At 43.8% G+C, this 20,854-nt stretch overlaps 1 protein-coding gene across 1 annotated transcript in view; it reads right to left on the bottom strand.

Annotated features, from left to right (window-relative positions):
- The window catches only part of LOC138950015 (zinc finger protein 721-like), a 44,124-nt gene extending 40,013 nt beyond the window's left edge, over positions 1–4,111 (bottom strand). The window contains exons 1-2 of the mRNA XM_070321799.1: positions 3,966–4,111; positions 2,121–2,585 (exon numbers count right to left, since the gene is read on the bottom strand). Coding sequence (XP_070177900.1) covers positions 2,121–2,575 — 455 coding nt within the window. The 5' untranslated portion in view covers positions 2,576–2,585; positions 3,966–4,111. The remainder of the gene's footprint in view (positions 1–2,120; positions 2,586–3,965) is intronic.
- Between the last annotated feature and the right edge of the window lie 16,743 nt (positions 4,112–20,854).

Below are 20,854 nucleotides of genomic sequence, written 5' to 3'. Positions count from 1 at the left end.
TTGTTTGTTTATTTGTTGCTTAACGTCCAGCCGACTACGCAGAGCCATATCAGGACGAGGAAGGGGGGGATGAAGGGGGCCACTTGTCAAGCGATTCCTCTTTACAAATGCACTAACCCATTACTTGTGTCCCAGCAGGCTTTAGTAAAACTAAATTAATACCTACTGGAAGATTACCAGTTTCCAGTATGTTAAAATAGGCTTAACCTATCTACTGCTGGACTTACATCAGAACACTAACAGATTAAACTATACATGAATCGCGAGACAAGCGGCAAGAGAAGAGATTTTTGGAAAAAATACAGGTGAATGAGCAAGAAGGCAGAAAAAAGAAAAGAATTCATGAAGAAAAAGATAGCATGACAGGAAAGAGGAACCAAAAATCTACCTAACAGCAAACTAGAAAGCTCCTGCGGTTCCAAAAACAGGAGGGGCCTTTAATTTCATAACCGCAGGTGAATGAGCAAGAAGGCAGAAAAAAGAAAAGAATTCATGAAGAAAAAGATAGCATGACAGGAAAGAGGAACCAAAAATCTACCTAACAGCAAACTAGAAAGCTCGTGCGGTTCCAAAAACAGGAGGGGCCTTTAATTTCATAACCGCAGTCGGTTCCCACTGCGGGAGTTCCACTGTATGCAATCAATCCAGGTTGCCCTTCAGCTACACAAAGTCACATCACACCTCATGGATGGCACTGGCAGGTCTCCTTCAGGAAGTTCACATACATGTTCACAAGTATTTTTGTTGTTGCTCACAGTTCTCTTTTCAACGAAAAGACAACAACAACAAAACTTTTAATCCCTGTTTATATTTGATGAAAGTTGCTAAAGGAATTTGACTTAGATTGTAACATTTTTTTATCAAAAGAGCAAAAATTCACCAAGCTTAGAAAAAGGTTCTGACAAATGACACTGGAAATACACTGTTACCTCCCTTGTCTTGTTCACAGACACAGAATTATACACTTGCACACACACACACTTTCAGGGTGAACTCAGCTATTTACACAAAACACAGACACTCAGTGAGTCACAATCGCACACACAGCAGCAGAATAAAAGGAAAGAAATTTTAAAAAAATAAAAAAATTAAACAAGTCGCGTAAGGCGAAAATACAACATTTAGTCAAGCTTAGTCGAACTCACAGAATGAAACTGAACGCACTGCATTTTTTCCGCAAGACCGTACACTCGTAGCATCGTCTGTCCACCGCTCGTGGCAAAGGCAGTGAAATCAACAATCCAGAAAAGCGCGGTAGCGGTTGCGCTGAGGCGGATAGCACGCTTTTCTATATCTCTATTCTTTTTAACTCTCTGAACGTGTTTTTAATCCAAACATATCATATCTATATGTTTTTGGAATCAGGAACGCAAAAGGCATAAGATGAAATTGTTTTTAAATTGATTTCGGAAATTTAATTTTAATCATAATTTTTATATTTTTAATTTTTAGAGCTTGTTTTTAGTCCGAATATAACATATTTATATGTTTTTGGAATCAGAAAATGATGAAGAATACGATAAACGTAATTTTGGATCGTTTCATAAAAAAATACTTTTAATTACAATTTTCAGATTTTTAATGACCAAAGTCATTAATTAATTTTTAAGCCTCCAAACTGAAATGCGATACCAAAGTCTGGCCTTCGACGCTTCGTCGAAGATTGCTTGGCCAAAATTTCAATCAATTTGATTACAAAATGAGGGTGTGACAGTGCCGCCTCAACTTTTACAAAATGCCGGATATGACGTCATCAAAGACATTTATCAAAAAAATTAAAAAAACGTCTGGGGAAATCATACCCAGGAACTCTCATGAAAAATTTCACAAAGATCGGTCCAGTGGTTTACTCTGAATCGCTCTACACACACACACACACACACACACACACACACACACACACACACACACCACGACCCTCGTCTCGATTCCCCCTTCTATGTAAAAATGAGTCTCTGAGTCTGAATCTACCAGATTAAATCAGTTGTTCAATCCTCACTGCTGAACTAGAAAAGAAATAAAAACCAGATAAAAAGAAAGACGAAAACAGAGTTTAAAAAATTTCTTCTTTAGCTATAAAGACTGAATTCTCCAAAGAAAAAAAAAAGTCAAATTCTCACTGTTGAATTAGAAGTGCGGCAAGCTGAGAGTGGCTCTTTAGGGACAGTTTTTGCACCAAATCCTTCCAGTCGCCATAGGTTTCGCTGTCAAACATCAGACAATGGAGACCCTTGGGCAGGATCAGCGGGAATGACGGAGCCATCTCGTCTTTTACTGCGACTGGTGTGTCAGCCGTCTGATTAGACGAGACCGAAGCAGAACCTTCGGACGGCCGTTTTGATGAAACTGACGTGGAAACGGCAGCCTTACGTTTTGATGAGGTTGACGCTGAAGCTGCAGCTATAAGTTTGGACGAGATTGGCGGCGGTACTGCAGCCTTACGTTTGGAGAAGACTGATGGTAAAACTCCTAATGTTTCCTCTGATGAGACTGGCAAAAAAGTTGCAGCGTATTGATTGGAGGAGATTGATGGGGAAGCTGCCGACGCTTGTTTGGCACGGCGCCTCGTCTCCATGGTTCTTGTCCTGAAAAGGAAAACAGAAATTATGTAAATTTTGTAAATTAATCACACAAGGGAAATGAGTTATCTTAGGCCTAAAAAAAAAATAGGTGTGGTTACGGTAACCCGATCTACCCTATTTTTAGGGGCCGATCCTATAACTTTTTATTAGATTTGTCAAAAAAATACACAGAAAAACAAGAAAACGAGTGCAGAAAACGCAATGAAAGCGAAAGCGCTCGAGAGTCGAGTCGCACACTTATTTCCCTGTCAAGTAGGTTTAATTTGTACACATTAGAAAAAAAAGTAAAAATAAAAAAAAGTGATTGCCTACCTTCCTACCCTATTTTTTGGGGCTATGTTACCTTAACCACACTTTCTTTTTTTTTTGCCTTAGTATTCCTGATTTTGATCAACACCAGAAACCAAACTGGACAGATGTCATTACTACCATTTAAGATACAGAATAATTTGTATACGTTCTTCTATGCTGCTGGTCACAGAACGGGGATTGGGGTCGCTTACTTTAATTTTTACCATATTTTCCTTAATTTTGTTTACGTTTTTACACTAGATGAGTAAAACTAAAACTCAACTTCAATTGCATCCAAGAAACAGTAAGCAATGCATTAAATAAAAGTACGTTTCATTTTTTTTTTGGAGGCAAATTAAACTCGCGTGTCACGTCTCTCTCTCTCGTCACAAGAGACCTTTCAGTTATCACTGGTAAGGCACTGGCAAGCAGACTTGCCTCTTGAGCGCCGCAGCATGAATGAGTAACAGTGACTGTAAAGTACCTTGCAATGTAAGTGCCTTAATAAACAAACACAACACCTCCCACTGTTGGGCCAAATACTGTGCATGTAGATTGTAGTGTATACAGTGGAACCCCCATTTAAGACCCCCCAATTTAAGACTCCCTCCTTTTTAAGACCTTGTTTTCTCAGATTTTCTGTTCACAACCACAATGACGTGTCCCAATCGTGGTATGGGTACATGTATGTATGCAAAGCACCCGAACCTACCGGGCAACAGGACCCCCCCTGGATCCGGCCCTGGTGATTATATATGCTTAGACAAATGACGAGACTTTAGCCTAGTCGTTGAACAGAGTAGGGGACAGTAGGGGCGACCACCCCCAACCAGGCGCGTTCACAGGTGGCGGATAGTGTGATGGCTCAGGCTTAATTTCACGACAAATGTTCTTTGGTTTGCTTACATGGACTTGTATCAAAAAATAAGACAAGAATGTCACTGGATTCTGAGCTATTAATTTAACCTTAAAGTTCAACATTACCCCAATTTTGATATGAAAATCACATCTACATCAGATAACAGGTTTAGAACTTTCCGCACATCATTTCATTTTTCAGTTTACACCACACAAGACCGTGGGGATACTTGCTTGCTTGATTTGAAGATCTCAAAGCAGAGCGTCGGAATCCAAAGGGTATTTCTATTTGTGCTTCCTACTCGTCGAAAGCTGTCCAGCAGCGCATTGTAAATTCAAAGCGACGCATTACGCGACACAACCCCCTCGCGTAGTTTCTATCTGATTTCAATCCAAAGTTGACACAGTTCTCAAACTAACGGAAATCGCCGGAAGCTTCTTTTTGGTAACAAGTTTACAGACAGAGTTTCGTATGAATGCAGTCGCCCGCTATTTTCTTTGTTTTTCCTCTTCTTTTATATGATTTTCCAAACGGGAATATCCTTTTTTGAAGTCTTTGTTCCATGTGAAACTACTTTGCTACAAATAAATAAACCAAAAAGGGAAAAGGGACAAAATGAACCGGAAATGGGAAAGCGAAAGTAGAGCTCACAGCATCATATTACCAGAGGCGCGTGACAAATAAAAGGAAAGCAGAAAAAATGGGACCCGGGCTTTGGCATTCCGTTTGTCAAATAACTTTTTCATGGTTTTTTTTCACCAGTTTTAGCTAAATAATCATTATTTAGAAGCTCATGTGCTAAATAAGTAATTGTTTATAAACAATGTAAAAAAATTCTAAATAATTTTTTTTTTACGTAAACCATTCATTGTTTACCTAAACAATTCATTGTTTACGTAAATAATTCATTGTTTATGTAAATAATGTATTGTTTACACAAATAATCACTTATTTCACAAAATAATATTTGTTGGGTGGATAAAGTGAGCAGTTGCTAAATAAATCATTGTTTACCTATATAATGAATTATTTAGCAGATTCGCTAAATAATGAAAACTGTTTTCATTATTTAGGGGAATCAAGAATTGACTTCTAAGCTTCATTTTTACATTTAGTCAAGTTTTATAAACAATGTAATATAAGTCTAAATAATATATTGTTTACGTAAACAATATATTATTTAGACGTATTTTACATTGTTTGTAAACAATCAGCAATGTTGCTAAATAAATCATTATTTACGTAAACAATGAATCATTTACGTAAACAATGAATTGTTTAGGTAAATAATGAATGGTTTACGTCAACAAAAAATTATTTAGAATTGTTTTACATTGTTTATAAACAATAACTTATTTAGCACATGAGCTTCTAAATAATGATTATTTAGCTAAAACTGGTGAAAAAAACATGAAAAAGTATTCAAATAAGTATTTGACAAATGGAATGCCATACCGGGCAACTCTCCTCGCGTTCACTCAGCGATTGACTTATTCATTTTGCAGTCTCCAAGTCAAGTATTCAGTCGTGCATGTCGAATGACATGCAGTACATATCACACAATAACTGAGTCAACCAACACTGAACTGAAACCATGCAGAACCCCCTTCCACCCTTCAACATTATCCAGGTATCATTTGAATCACGCTAAGGCCAAAGAAAAATATATGTTGGTTTAGGGTAACGTGACCAAAAAAAGATAGGGTCGGTATATCTATATAGTACTAGAGACTATTTGGGACCTAACGTGGTCAGGGCCGGACCTAAGTAGGATGAGGGGGGGGGGGGGCGGGGAGGGGGGGGGGGGGGACGAAGCACCCGAACCTACCGGGCAACAGGACCCCCCATGGATCCGGCCCTGGTGGTTATATGCTTAGACAAATGACGAGACTTTAGCCTCGTCGTGCTGTCCCTAAAATAAATGTTGAAACCCCCTCTTCAAAAAGATGTGATCCGCCCCTGCATACACACACACACACACACACACACACACACACACACACACACACACACACACACACAGACATTAGGGGCGGAGCAGTGAAGCCAGAGGGGGGGGGGGGGGTAGAAGAAGTTTAGCTATTTTATAAACAATATGGCTTATCCTTGATTTTAAACATGATCAACTGGTGTCAGCTGCCACTCATTATTTCTTTTAAAGTTAGTATTAGATAATGGTAATTTACAGACAGGAAAAAAGTATTTGGTTTTTTTACAGACAGAATATTTGTGTGTGTGTGTGTTAAGAGCCCGGGGGGGGGGGGGGTTTCCGGTAACATACCCCCCCCCCCCCCCCCAATCTGCCTCTGCACACACACGCACACACAAACACACTGAAACCTGCTTTATAAGTAAGATTTGAAATCAACTGTGAAAAAAAATCTCCGGACAAATACACGCCGACAGATCTAGATGTGGAACTTGTCAGCACGTGTGCGGGTAACGTCATCAAATCTTGTTTTTACGTCGACCACGCGTTTGCCAAGATGGTTTTCCTTGTCTGGCGAGGAAATCGATTTTTTACATTATTTAGATCTTTTCGTAATGTATGTGTTATGGATGTAAGCAGATTCGCGATCGTCGATAATAATTTTTCATGGTGTTGTGTAATTTTTAATCAATCAATCAATGAGTCTTATATCGCGCATATTCCGTGGGTACAGTTCTAGGCGCTCTGCAGTGATGCCGTGTGAGATGAAATTTTATACGGCCAGTAGATTGCAGCCATTTCGGCGCATATTTACCTTTCACGGCCTATTATTCCAAGTCACACGGGTATAGGTAGACAATTATTAACTGTGCCTAAGCAATTTTGCCAGGAAAGACCCTTTTGTCAATCGTGGGATCTTTAACGTGCACACCCAATGTAGTGTACACGGGGGGAGGTTCGGACACCGAAGAGAGTCTGCACACAAAGTTGACTCTGTGAAATAAATTTCCGCCGAACCTGGGATCGAACTCACGCTGACAGCGGCCAACTCAGTGAATACAAATCCAGCGCGCTACCAACTGAGCTATATCCCCGCCCCAAATTACAAAGGAATTGATATGTAAGACAGTTTTAAGCGAGCTATTTTTCGCGGCTGTATTTACTGTGCCAAACAACTCTAAATATGGCAAAAGTGTCACGTGATCAGGGCTGGACCTAAGTAGGGTGAGGGGGGGAGGGGCGGGGAGGGCAAAGCACCCGAACCTACCGGGCAACAGGACCCCCCCCCCCCCCGATATGTGTGTGTGTGTGTGTGTGTGTGTGTGTGTGTGTGTGTGGTCATGGATGTGGGCGGACGTGCCTGTCTGGAGTACATTGGGTGTTCTTACTTCGTATGTTTTATTGTTTTTATGTTTATGGTTGTTGTCATATGTTGTTAGGTCGTTTTAGGAGCAGACTAACCACGCTTTTCCATCCATTGTTTAATTGTATGGACAATAAATCATCTTATGTTTTATGTCAGTGTACAGTAGCAGATCTTTCTTTATTTTGTCAGTCTCTGGTGGACAACGCTATACTGGGCGTCGCACTGGGGGTGTCACTGGCCTTCCCTGTACTGGTGGTGTCCACATGTAACGTCATCAACGGTCTTCTGGCCACTCTGACCATCTGTTGCGTCACTGTCTGCGTCATCGGCGTCATCCTGCTGGCAGGATGGAGACTGGGAGTGGGTGGACAATGTGTCGTCCTTTGTCTTCTTTTTACATTTGGTCAAGTTTTGACTAAATGTTTTAACATAGAGGGGGAATCGAGACGAGGGTCGTGGTGTGTGTGTGTGTGTAGAGCGATTCAGAGTAAACTACTGGACCGATCTTCATGAAACTTTACACGAGAGTTCCTGGGAAGGATATCCCCAGAAATATATTCTTCATTTTTTCGATAAATGTCTTTGATGACGTCATATCCTGCTTTTTGTAAACGTTGAGACGGCACGGCTGTCACGCCCTCCGACAGCTTGACTAAATGTTTTTATATCGCTTCACGCGACTTGTTTGATCCTGCAGTTGCTGGTGTCACTCAACATGTGTCTAGCGATGGGTCTGGCAGTGGACTACGTTGTGCATCTGGTGGAGGGATATCACATGGCGCAGGAATCGGACCGAAAAGGTCGTCTGCAATCAGCCCTGGAAAGGATGGGTATCTCGGTGTTTTCTGGCGCTTGCACCACCCTCGGGGCATCGGCTTTCATGCTGTTTGCAAAGATGCAGTTCAGTCGTCTTTCAGGTATGTCTAGCAGTAGTGGTTTTAATATTGCCCGCTATTTGAAAAAAAACGGAGTGAAAAAAAGACCGTGCCAGTGAAGAAGGATGCTCCCCGCCACACACACAAACAAGGCAAAAATGTAAGATAGAAGCAGCCTGCATGCAACTGAGGTCAAAACAAAAAAAGGGAGTCAAGAATTAAGAATAATTTGATGTGTAAATGTTTCATCATGAAAACAATTCATCAAATCGCATGATTGATTTTAGTGTAAAGAAACATGAAGGTTGAGAATAGGCACGCAGGACGAAGACAGAGAGAGGGAAAAGACTACAGAAAAAAAGAGGGAAAGTGTACAAGCAGACGTCTTACAATGACACACACTTGCACGCACACACAGTCACACAATCACACACACACACACACACACACACACACACACTCACACACACACACGCAAACCGGTGCACATGCACACACACACACACACTGCCACACACTCGCACGCACGGCGGTGACGCGGCGCCGCGCCAGCACATACATACACACACCACACACACTCACGGTCACACACACACACCGCCACAACCCTCGCACACACACGCGCGCACACTCACACTCACACACACACACACACACACACGGCACGCGCGCGCGTGCTCGCCGAACTCTCGCACACCCGGACGCACACACAGACAGAGAGAGAAAGCGAGAGATCGATGTGAAACATTATGTCCTTCCTTCTGCATATTGTCAGTCTTTGGCCGACCCAGTCTCAGTACTGTCATATACTTGTTGCATACTTGTGTAAGAGGTTCACATTTACATGTGTACATGATACTGTTTAAATCTTGAGATGTATTTTCATTTGCAGTGGTGCAGTCACTTTGCAAAGAGAGTCCCTTAAATCAAAATTTTGATTATCTCCCCTGCACTACTCCTTTGTCTACACTTCTGTGTTGAGGATAACTCTGGTGTGACCAGTGTGCTTGTCTTCCCCTGCCCCTGAAAATATCTGTCTTGTGTAGGGATACAAACAATTTAAGCAATAATGTACTTTTTGTATTAAAATATTTAAAGTTAATATTTTGGAATCTTCTCCTATGTTATTAATGAATAATTATAGTATTTTGAGGCACCAGGGCCGGACCCAGGGGGGGGGGGGGGGTTCCAGGGGTTCCGGAACCCCACCCCTGGAAAAAGCATGTACCTTGCTTTGAGTGGGTTTTTTTTTTTACTAGTTTTAGCACCAAAACAATGCTGCTCTTAACCCTCAAAACAAGGCCCAGAATGCACCAGATTGCACAGATTTTAACCGTTTTTCAAAAATTTCTCGGGGGAGCATGCCCCCGGACCCCCCTAGTTCGTGCGCCTGCTTTGCAGGCGCGTGCTTGTGGCTTCGCCACTTCGCTGATTTGCCCCCCCCAAAAAGGAGGAACCCCCCCTTACAACTCATTTGGTCCGGCCCTGGGCACTGAAAGTAGTTGAGTGCAAAGAACTAGTTTCTTCTGGCTACAGGATAAGACAGTGCTTATCCTGCAATTCTGGAAATTTTCCCTCCATTTTTCCTTTGACTCCAAGAGAGGATCATGGCTTAGTGATGATGATCTGACATAACTTTTTCCATATGTCCGCTATGACAGAATTTAAGGTATGTTTGTGTGCTTTTATTCATTCTGGTAATTATGTATGAAATTGTTGTTTAGGACTGTGTTTTTAGGATTTTAATAATGTATTTGCCTAGGTTTTCTGGAAGGTCTGCATGCTTGGTAGTTTCCAGACAACAGAAAGTGGACAAAGTTATTTTGTTCACAAACTATGGTCTCTTTTATTCCTATTATGAACAGAAATATTTTCTTTGGAAGGATTCTATTGTTTGGCAAATTATGTGGTGAATTTCGAGTTTTACTGAGAATTCTATGGCTGTCTGGAGAAGGAAGATTTCCCGCCATAGAGCTGTGTCTATTTTTAGACTCATAAGCAGACGGTTTTAGCATTGCCGGGGCGCGAATTTGCGATTCCTAAACGCCCCACTGAACGACTGACGTCACAGCCGCTTCGGCCTTTTCCGGAGGAACACTGCGTGCCACTTCGATCGCGTTGTGACTTGCAGTCATTCGGCGATGCCACCTTGATTATCAGTTAATACAGTTATTATTCAGGCAATATGAAAGAAATTAGTTATTTCTTTTGTTACGCTTACACATAGTTTTATGAAGATCAATTTCAGACTCGGCAAAAGAATGGTTGTATCATGAGCGACTGTCACAAGCGAGAGGTGCGGTTCGGTCAGTAGGTCAGTCACTGTCGAACTGTTCGGTGCGAAGCACGGTTTTGTTTCTGGTAACTATATTGATTTCTTCAAGTTGTACTAATGTTTATGCTTTGCGCTGCGGTTTAATATGTGTGCTTGTTAGTGACTAATACGGTGAGCCCACGCCGTTTAGTTTGCAGACTGTGCACATGTGAGCTTTGTGTAATCGGGTTTTCATCATAACATACCACCGTGCTAAACCGCTTTGGGGGAAATGGTTTAAAAAAAAATACAAAAATAAATACAAAAAATAAACGGAATGCATCAGGGTTGAAAAGATAAGGACACAAAATAGATGACAAAAATAAAGCAAACAAGAAAAACTGTAACCAGGAAGGGAGTCGAACCCGAGTCAGCCGACCTTCAAGCTGGAGCACAAACCACTAGGCTACGACAGCAACTGACAGAAAGGGCTACAAAAGTGAAGGCATTTCAGGGTTACTCCGTCGTATGTGGCGTTTCTCGCGCATGAAGGTTCTGTTACCAACTCTACGGCTAACAAAGGTTGCATTTGAAGTTAAATGTCCACTAAAATATTAAAGGGAACACCATTTCTGAACAACACAACGCTCGCCTCTCGCAGTCGTTCAGGTGAAACAAAATCGGCTTGCCTGATACAGCAGATATTTGAACACTTCCACGTCACACTGAAACACTGAGCTACAGTTTAGTAACGTGATAATTATGTTTTCAATTGTTCGTTCACTTATATTGCTTTCAGATTTAACACACCAAGATGAATGAAACAGTGGCACGGTTTACGTTGCGAAAATGTGCAATGGTAGTGCTACGCGATCGAAGTGTGTATTATGTACACGCGGTGTTCCTCCGGAAAAGACCGAAGCGACATGTGACGTCAGTCGTTCAGTGGGGCGTTTAGGAATCGCAAATTCGCTGCCGGGTCAAGGTTGTAAGAGTGTTTCCGGTGTAAACAAAGCAGACGACAACAGATTCAGAAAATGTTTTATTCAATCTTTGTCACTTTTTCTGGTGTGGTTTCTCCTACCTTTGAGTGGAATGCACATATGTGGTGTGTTATTCTTGTGTAATTTGTAGTTTTTCTGATATTTGATATTATTTGATTGGAAGTTTTTCTTGGTTTTGAACTTAGGTTATTTTCTTGTGGTTGTTCGTTTTGCTTCAACATGAAAGAATGTTTAAGGAATGCTTGCAGCAATGTAGTATGTTTTATGACATTACAATGTATATTTTCAGCTGTACGGTTGTCAATTGCTGTCATGTTGCTGAGGCCATAGCTGAGAGGCTGGTGATGCCTAAATTGCCTTGAGGTGTGTTTTAGTCTGACGTTTAGTATGATGTGCACTTTGATGGTAACATGTTTACTTTATTATTGAGTTACATGCCTCTGAACTTAGATCTGTTATTAAACCCGTTTTTATGCAGTACTTGATTGCATTTTCCATGCAGTTGTGTAATTTCACTGGTGATGTGTTAGTCATCACCATTGATGATCCATTTTTCCTGTATTCTGATAAGACTACATGCTATTTGTGCATTCATTGTTTACTACATGCTATTGTTTTTGCATTCATTGCTTGACACTTTCTTTGTATAATTATAATGATGGTTACTTGCTGTCATGACTTATTTGCATTGTATTATGTTACAGGTTTTTGGTTACTGAGGTGTTATCCTCAGTGCATCTATAAATATATACGACTTGTGTCTGTGTGTCTGTGTGTCTTGGCCAAGGTTCTCGATGGATCTGTTTCAAATTTGGTGGGCATATTCAGGTACACCCGGGACAGGACACAACCTGGTCGATGAGATATTTCAACATGTGCTCTCAGCGCGCAGCGCTGAACCGATTTTGTTTTTTTTTGTTGTCTGGATCCACTACCAGTAACTCTTCCTTATCTTCTCCAGTGTTTTCAGCCGCGATTATCTCCCTTCCTCCGTGCGGTGCGCCGGCGTACACCTTGCATAGCCGGGTCCCCGTCGCAGCCGGGTATTCGGACCGACTTCTTCCCGGCGCAGCCGTACCCGGCGAAGCGGGTCTCTGTATCTGTAGATTACGTCGCTAGCATCCAGATTGCTGGCTTTGGCGCGACGGGTGGGTGTGCGCAGCGACGTCGTTTATCGGCGGCTGGTAGTCAGCGCCGCCTTGAATGCCTCAATAGAGGCTGAGTGGACAACTGTGTTGTCCAGGTGATTCCACTCTATTGTGGATCGTGGGAAGAACGACTGCTTGTATTGTTCAGTGTTGCAGCGTGGTACAGCGAAACACCTGTTGTTATTTTTTATATAACTGTCTATGGGGTTGCTACCAACGTAGTCTGCTGTTTGTCTTCTGGGTCGAATCATGCGGCCAGCACCTTGAGGGGTCAGGAATTTGTCTGGAGGCATTGCCGGCACCAGCCCCTCAACCACCTTGTAGTAGAAAGTCAGGCGGAGGTTTACTCGACGTTCCTGGAGAGTTGGGAGGTTGTGGCGTGTCAGGAGGCCCGTAACAAAGCCAGGACGTCTTGATCGGTAGTCGTTGGCGATGAAACGTGCTGCTGTGCGCTGTATGCGTTCCATCCTATCGATGTCCTGCGCTTGGTACGGGTCCCAGACTACTGCTCCGTACTCAAGGAGGGGTCGGACGAGGGCCAGGTAGGCATTTCGTCTGCAGGCTGCCGGGCAGTGGCGGAGGTTTCTGCGTAGGAAGCCAAGAGTGCAGTTTGCTTTCTTGGTGATGCTGCTGATGTGGTTTCTCCACTTGAGGTTGTCCGAGAATAGGATGCCTAGGTATGGGTTGGAAGGGACAGTTTTGAGGATGGTGTTGTTGAGGGAGTACATGAAGGTGGAGGGTGGTTTGTGGGAGATGCTCATGACATAGCACTTGGTGGCGTTGAAGCGCATTCCCCATTTCTCTGCCCAGCCTTCTAGACACTTCAGGTCCTCTTGTAGGGTGTGGTGGTCGTTGAAGGTGTTGATCTCTCTGTAGACGAGACAGTCGTCGGCGAACAGCCTAACCTGGGATCTGACTGCCTGCGGGAGATCGTTGATGTGGCTGAGAAAAAGGAGTGGGCCCAGCACGGTGCCTTGTGGGACGCCTGAGTCGACGGTAGTGGGCTGGGACGTACTGCCTTCAACGACGACTTGCATGCTGCGTTCCGTGAGGAAGCAGTGAAGCCATGCGTGGAGGGGGCCTGTAATGCCATAGTTGGCCAACTTGAGGAGGAGCCGGTCATGGGGGACGGTGTCGAATGCTTTGGAAAAGTCTAGTATGGCCATGTCAATTTGTTTGCCTTGATCAAAAGATTGTAGTAGGTCGTTGGTGGTGGTTAGTAGTTGGGTTTCAGTGGAGTAGCCAGATCGAAAGCCGTGGTTCAGGTTTGTAAGGATTTTGTGGGCTTGGAAATGGGACATAATGTGGCGGAAGATAATGTGTTCAAGGAGTTTGCAGGGGACAGAGGTAAGGGAGATTGGGCGATAGTTGGCGGGTTCGTGGCGGTCCCCTTTCTTAAAGGCACACGACACGTTGGCCGACAACCAGTCCTTGGGTAGACGTCCGCTGTCGACAGAGGTCTGGAAGATCAGTGCCAGCGCTGGGCCGACGCTGTCAGCGAGTGTCTTGAGGACGGTGTTCGGGATGCCGTCTGGTCCGGACGCCTTGTCGACTTTCAGTTGTCGTAACAGCTTGGTGACTCCGGGGACTGTGATGGTAATGGGTGGGATGTCAGGGGCGGTGGATTGTAGGTGGGGGAGGGGTTGGGAGGAAGTTTTGGTGAAGACAGATTTGAACTGGTTAAGGAGGATGTCCGCTTTTGACTGGCTGTCACTGTGGAGTTGGCCTTTGGTTTTGAGGGGGGCTACTCCGACATTGTCCTGTTTCCTGGCCTTGATGAACCGCCAGAATGGCTTGGTGTCGTTCCTATCTAGCCCTTCTTGAATGGTGCCGTTGATGTACTTCCACTCAGCTCGGCGTAACTCTCTTTTGCAGTGTTTTTGGAATCGGCGGTAAGGGGACCAGTTGTTGGAGGATCTCGCTCGGTGGAAGAGGCGTTTCTTGCGTTTCAGCATGCGTTTCAGGGGGATGGTTAGCCAGGGTAGGGTCTGCGATGGTTTTAGTGTAAAGGATGGGATGTTGGTTTCCATGGTGTTCAGAAGTAGGTTCTTGAATGTGGACCATAGGGTGTCGACGTCTTTTCCCTCCTTGTGTTCATCAGCCACGGTTTGGGCAGCGCTGACAAGGTCACTTCTCATCTGGTCCCAGTTAGCCTTCTTGAACTTGTAGCATTTACGGGGCTTCTGGCGCGTGATCTGTGGTCGGACGTCAAAGTCCGCAGCGACAATGTCGTGGTCTGAGACGCCAGGTATGCTGGCAGTCGATTTCACCAGTGTGGGGTTGGAGGTGAACACAAGGTCTAGTAGGTTGAGGCCTCGGTTGGGGGTGTGGTGTACTTGGGTGAGGAGTGCGTTTGATGTGATGTTGATGAGGTGCTCTTGTATCTCGCGACTGTCTTTCCCTGAGGAGTGGGCGGTGTGCGTCGTCCAGTTGATGTCTGGGCAATTGAAGTCTCCGGCAAGGATGATCTCTCGCTGTTTCTTGCCGTCTTCAGTCAGCTTGTTCAGGGACTTCTGGAGTTCGTCCAGGTCACGACACGTTGATTCCGTTCGGGCATGTAAAATGCTCCCACATACAGGTCTTTGCGGTTCTTCAACTTGACCTTGACCCACTCCAGTTCACAGTCGGTGACAAGCTGGGGCTGCTCGACGGTAGTCAAGGACTTGTGCACAAGGACGAACACGCCACCGCCGCTTCTGCCCAGGCGGTCATTCCTGAATATGTCGAAGTAGTCTGGGAATATTTCAGCTGACTTGATGTGGTCTGGTGATGGTGGTTTCCCTGGCTGGATGCCTCGTAACCAGGATTCAGTGCCGCAGACAATATCGGGCTTGGTGTACTGGAGTACCGTAGCAAGCTCCTGTTTCTTGGCGTTGGCGCACTGACAGTTTACATTGAAGACGCGCAGGTTAGATTTCTTCGGTAGACCGTAGGTAAGTGAGCTGGTTGATCTTGCTTGAGATCGTTGTTGATCTTGCTGCGGGGAGGATAGGGAGGAGGGGCGGCTGGTGACTTTAGGGCTACTAGTACGGGGCGGGGAGAAAGGGTCACCAGATACTATGGAGTCGACGATTGAAGCATTCTGCAGAGGGGCAAAATAGTTCGTGCAGTCAAGTTCATAGCTGCGGAAGGTAAAGCTATCACAGTTGGTGCTGTCGCACCTGGGGCAAATCCACGCGACGTTGGGGCGGCTGATAGCATCGTATTCTGCAGATCCCACGTCCACACATGTGTGGTGGAACCAGCTGTCGCAAGAGTCACAACAGATGCCCTTACAGTCCCATGTTACCTCTAGGTCGCAGAAGCCACAGAAGCTGGCACTACCAGTGGCAGGTCCTGGGTTGCTGTGGATGTCGCCCGCTAGGAGGAGGATGGTGTAGATAACACCTGGCTTGTCTACACTTGCCTGGGCGAGTACTGACGAGTACTGACGACGGTTACGGAGTAATAGTACATCCGTACTGTCCGGGTTCTGGGTCCATGGTGGTGGTAGTCTTTCAGGTGGTTGGGGTGTGAGGGACCATGGGGTGGGGGATTGGGAGGAGGCAAGTCTGTTCAGCACAGCACAGATGTAAGGCAGGATGAGGAGGCCTTTCAGCATGGTTGGGGGAGGTCATGCACTAGGGACAGCGTGGGGTTAGGTGGTGGTGGTGGTGGCAAGGTGGTGTATTAGGGCTGGCGCCTGGCAATCTGGGGTTTAATCCATGGTGCAGGTACTGCTGTTTAGCACAGCTGGCATGTCGGCGAAAGTCACAGTGTGAGTGTCACAAGAATAGAGATTTTGGGAGACAGGTACAGGAGAAATAAGCGAGAGTGACTGTCGTGGTGCAACCCCTATTAGTAATAAGACTACACTATGACACCTAGTGTGTCGACACTACAAAAAGTCACAAAGTAACGAGGCCGAAATGTGAAGTGGGAAGGCCAAGGAAATGGCGCCAACTACAGCGCAAGTTTCAGTCATTAATTTTGGCACTTAGCTGCGGTTCTTCGGCGGTGTACTTCACAAAGAGTTCACGCAGGTCTTCTAAAGTACGTTATAACACTTTTTGGCTGATTTATGTCACTTAATATCACAAAATATCCAGTTTGAAACGATGTTTTTGAGAGCCACTTTCCAAACACGTCTTGGCACTTCCGGGTCAGTATACATCTAGTCCTAAATAAACTACTGTGACTTGAAATGGTGTCTTGTGACCCTTTGGATGGATGTTTTCACACTTGTTTTCCTGACAAGAAAACTAATGGTATCTGTGTTATCGTTACAGTTTGGAATCTTCATGTTCTGCACAATCGGCTTCTCGCTGTCTCAGTACTGTCATTCTCGTTGTCTACTTGTTTTCCTGACCAAAAAAATTCGTATCTATGTCTATCCTACATATATGTAAGTGAGAGAGACACTCGTGAGATAATAATCATTCAAATCACACGTGTCAGTATATATCATGTAATGAGGTCATGTCAAACAAGTCTGTGCAGGGACCTGTTTTTCCACTGCTTATGATGCCAAAGTCACCGAGACAAACGTCATTATAGAAGATAAAAATTGCGCTCGCTAATTACCCTCGATGGAATTTTAGAACTTACACGTCACGCGGCCACACTTTCAGGGTGACGTTTCTTTACTTTGACGTAATAGCCTGGATTGCACGAGGCTTTAGAAAATAGTTAGTTAGCTGTTGCTTTTCGGGTCCAGCGGACCATAATAGGCCAAATCAGGACCCCGGCTTTAGAAGAGATCGAGGTTCAAAAACAAGCGTCTTCAAGTTAGCTGCCTCGACTGCAGGACATTTTCAGTAAAATACACGTAGGGGAAGGGCTCCTAATATGAACAGGCTCCTAATATGGACCACCTCCTGTTCTGACAAACTAACGGCGCTAGAGCGCTCAAAAAAGTTTTATTCGCTGTATTCTCTGAATAACTTGCACATGTCAAAACAGTTGCAGAAACACACATCTCAAAACCGTTAGGCTTTTTTTCTTTTTATATTTAGTCAAGTTTTGACTAAATATTTTAACATCGAGGGGGAATCGAAACGAGGGTCGTGGTGTATGTGTGTGCGTGCGTGTGTGCGTGCGTGCGTGCGTGTGTGTGTGCGATTCAGACCAAACTACTGGACCGATCTTTATGAAATTTGACATGAGAGTTCCTGGATATGATATCCCCGAACGTTTTTTTCCTTTTTTTTGATAAATGTCTTTGATGACGTCATATCCGGCTTTTCGTGAAAGTTGAGGCGGCACTGTCACGCTCTCATTTTTCAACCAAATTGGTTGAAATTTTGATCAAGTAGTCTTCGACGAAGCCCGGACTTCGGTATTGCATTTCAGCTTGGTGGCTTAAAAATTAATTGATGACTTTGGTCATTAAAAATCTGAAAATTGTAAAAAAAATTATTTTTTTCTAAAACGATCCCAATTTACGTTCATCTTATTGTCCATCATTTGCTGATTCCAAAAACATATAAGTATGTTATATTCGGATTAAAAACAAGCTCTGAAAATTAAATATATAAAAATTATTATCAAAATTAAATTGTCCAAATCAATTTAAAAACACTTTCATCTTATTCCTTGTCGGTTCCTGATTCCAAAAACATATAGATATGATATGTTTGGATTAAAAACACGCTCAGAAAGTTAAAACAAAGAGAGGTACAGAAAAGCGTGCTATCCTTCTTAGCGCAACTACTACCCCGCTCTTCTTGTCAATTTCACTGCCTTTGCCATGAGCGGTGGACTGACGATGCTACGAGTATACGGTCTTGCTGAAAAATGGCATTGCGTTCAGTTTCATTCTGTGAGTTCGACAGCTACTTGACTAAATATTGTATTTTCGCCTTACGCGACTTGTTTTTCACTTTTGGAAGCGTTCACTCTAAATTTGCCGCCTAAAACAGACTCGTTTCTGTCCACAACCAAAGCTTTTATCACACAATAATTGCTATATATGACAGCTAAGACCGCATTAGTTACATTTTAGCAGTTTTGACCCCGAGTTTCTACTGCAAACAAAAAATAATAGCAAAATCTCAAAATATGTGTGAGTCCCCTAATATGGACCACCTTCAACAAATCGAAGAAAATAAAAGCTAAAGGCTATTTTCATTAATTCATTAAGAAGCTTTCTGGAAATAACCTAAAACTAGCCCTCGATATTTAAAAAAAATATAACAAAAAGGTATTTTTCGTGGAAGTTGATAATTTCACTTATTTTCACTCTGTTTTTGATAAGCTTCTTCAGTTTCCTGGTGTGCTTCAAATAATGCTCTCATCAACCCGACACAGATAAATCTAGAGCATATTTGAATTAGTCTGACTTGTACACTAAGTTGTATCATGTTATTTTGAAGTATAGGGGGCTTTTTACAGTGATTTGTGAAGGCCGCTTCACTGGTCCATATTAGGCGAACAGGCTCCTAATATGGATCATTTGTGATTTTTTTTGTATTTAATTTTTGCTGAATGTATATCAAAGCTATTTCACTCTAATTAGGCCTAACGGTTTACCTAAGAGAGAAGGACTACCAAACACAAAACTGATGAAACTTCTTCGCAAGAAAACGAGCTAGTTATCAGCATGAAACAAAAAGTGGTCCATATTAGGAGCCCTTCCCCTAAGTAGGGGAAGGGCCCCTAATATGGACCACTTTTTGTTTATTGCCTCACCTTACCTAACCTAACCTTACCTAACCGTACCTTACCTAACCTTACCTTACCTTACCTTACCTTACCCTACCTCACATGTCCTAACCTTAACTTACCCTACATTTCCTTACCTTACCCTACCTCACCTGTCCTAACCTTACCTTACACTACCTTACCTAACCTTACCCTACATCACCTTACCTAACCTAACCTTACCTCACCTGTCCTAACCTTACCCTACCTTACCTAACCTAACATTACCCTACATTACCTCACCTTACCCTACCTTACCTTACCCTACCTCACCTTTCCTAATCTTACCCTACCTTACCTAACCTTACCCTACATCACCTTACCTAACCTAACCTTACCCTACATCACCTTACCTAACATAACCTTACCCTACCTCACCTGTCCTAACCTTACCTTACCTCACCTGTCCTAACCTTACCTTACCCTACCTCACCTGTCCTAACCTTACCTCACCTTACCTTACCTTACCTTACCCTACATCACCTTACCTTACCCTACCTCACCTGTCCTAACCTTACCCTACATCACCTTACCTTACCCTACCTCATCTGTCCTAACCTTACCTTACCCTACCTCACCTTACCTTACCTCACCTTACCCTACATCACCTTACCTTACCCTACCTCACCTGTCCTAACCTTACCCTACATCACCTTACCTTACCCTACCTCACCTGTCCTAACCTTCCCTTACCCTACCTCATCTGTCCTAACCTTACCTTACCCTACCTCACCTGTCCTAACCTTACTTTACCCTACCTCACCTGTCCTAACCTTACCTTACCCTACCTGACCTGTCATAACCTTACCTTACCCTACCTCACCTGTCCTAACCTTACCCTACATCACCTTACCTTACCCTACCTCACCTGTCCTAACCTTACCCTACCTTACCTAACCTAACATTACCCTACATTACCTAACCTGACCTAACCCTACCTTACCTTACCCTACCTCACTTGTCCTAACCTTACCCTACCTTACCTAACCTAACATTACCCTACATTACCTAACTTAACCTTACCCTACCTTACCTTACCTTACCCTACCTCACCTATCCTAACCTTACTTTACCTTACCTCACCTGTCCTAACCTTACCTTACATCACCTGTCCTAACCTTACCTTACCCTACATCACCTTACCTTACCCTACCTCACCTGTCCTAACCTTACCCTACCTTACCTAACCTAACATTACCCTACATTACCTAACCTTACCCTACCTTACCTAACCTAACATTACCCTACATTACCTAACCTTACCCTACCTTACCTTATCCTACCTCACCTGTCCTAACCTTACCTTACCCTACCTGACCTGTCATAACCTTACCTTACCCTACCTCACCTGTCCTAACCTTACCTTACCTCACCTGTCCTAACCTTACCTTACCCTACATCACCTTACCTAACCTTACCTTACCCTACCTCACCTGCCCTAACCTTACCCCACCTCACCTGTCCTAACCTTACCTTACCCTACATCACCTGTCCTAACCTTACCTTACCCTACATCACCTGTCCTAACCTTACCCTACATCACCTGTCCTAACCTTACCTTACATCACCTGTCCTAACTTTACCTTACCCTACATCACCTGTCCTAACCTTACCTTACCCTAAATCACCTGTCCTAACCTTACCTTACCCTACATCACCTGTCCTAACCTTACCTTACCCTACATCACCTGTCCTAACCTTACCTTACCCTAAATCACCTGTCCTAACCTTACCTTACCCTACATCACCTGTCCTAACCTTACCTTACATCACCTGTCCTAACCTTACCTTACCCTACATCACCTGTCCTAACCTTACCTTACATCACCTGTCCTAACTTTACCTTACCCTACATCACCTGTCC

Source organism: Littorina saxatilis, linkage group LG16, assembly GCF_037325665.1.
Source record: "Littorina saxatilis isolate snail1 linkage group LG16, US_GU_Lsax_2.0, whole genome shotgun sequence".
In the NCBI taxonomy this organism is placed as follows: domain Eukaryota; kingdom Metazoa; phylum Mollusca; class Gastropoda; order Littorinimorpha; family Littorinidae; genus Littorina; species Littorina saxatilis.
This window is presented reverse-complemented; position numbering and strand designations above follow the sequence as displayed.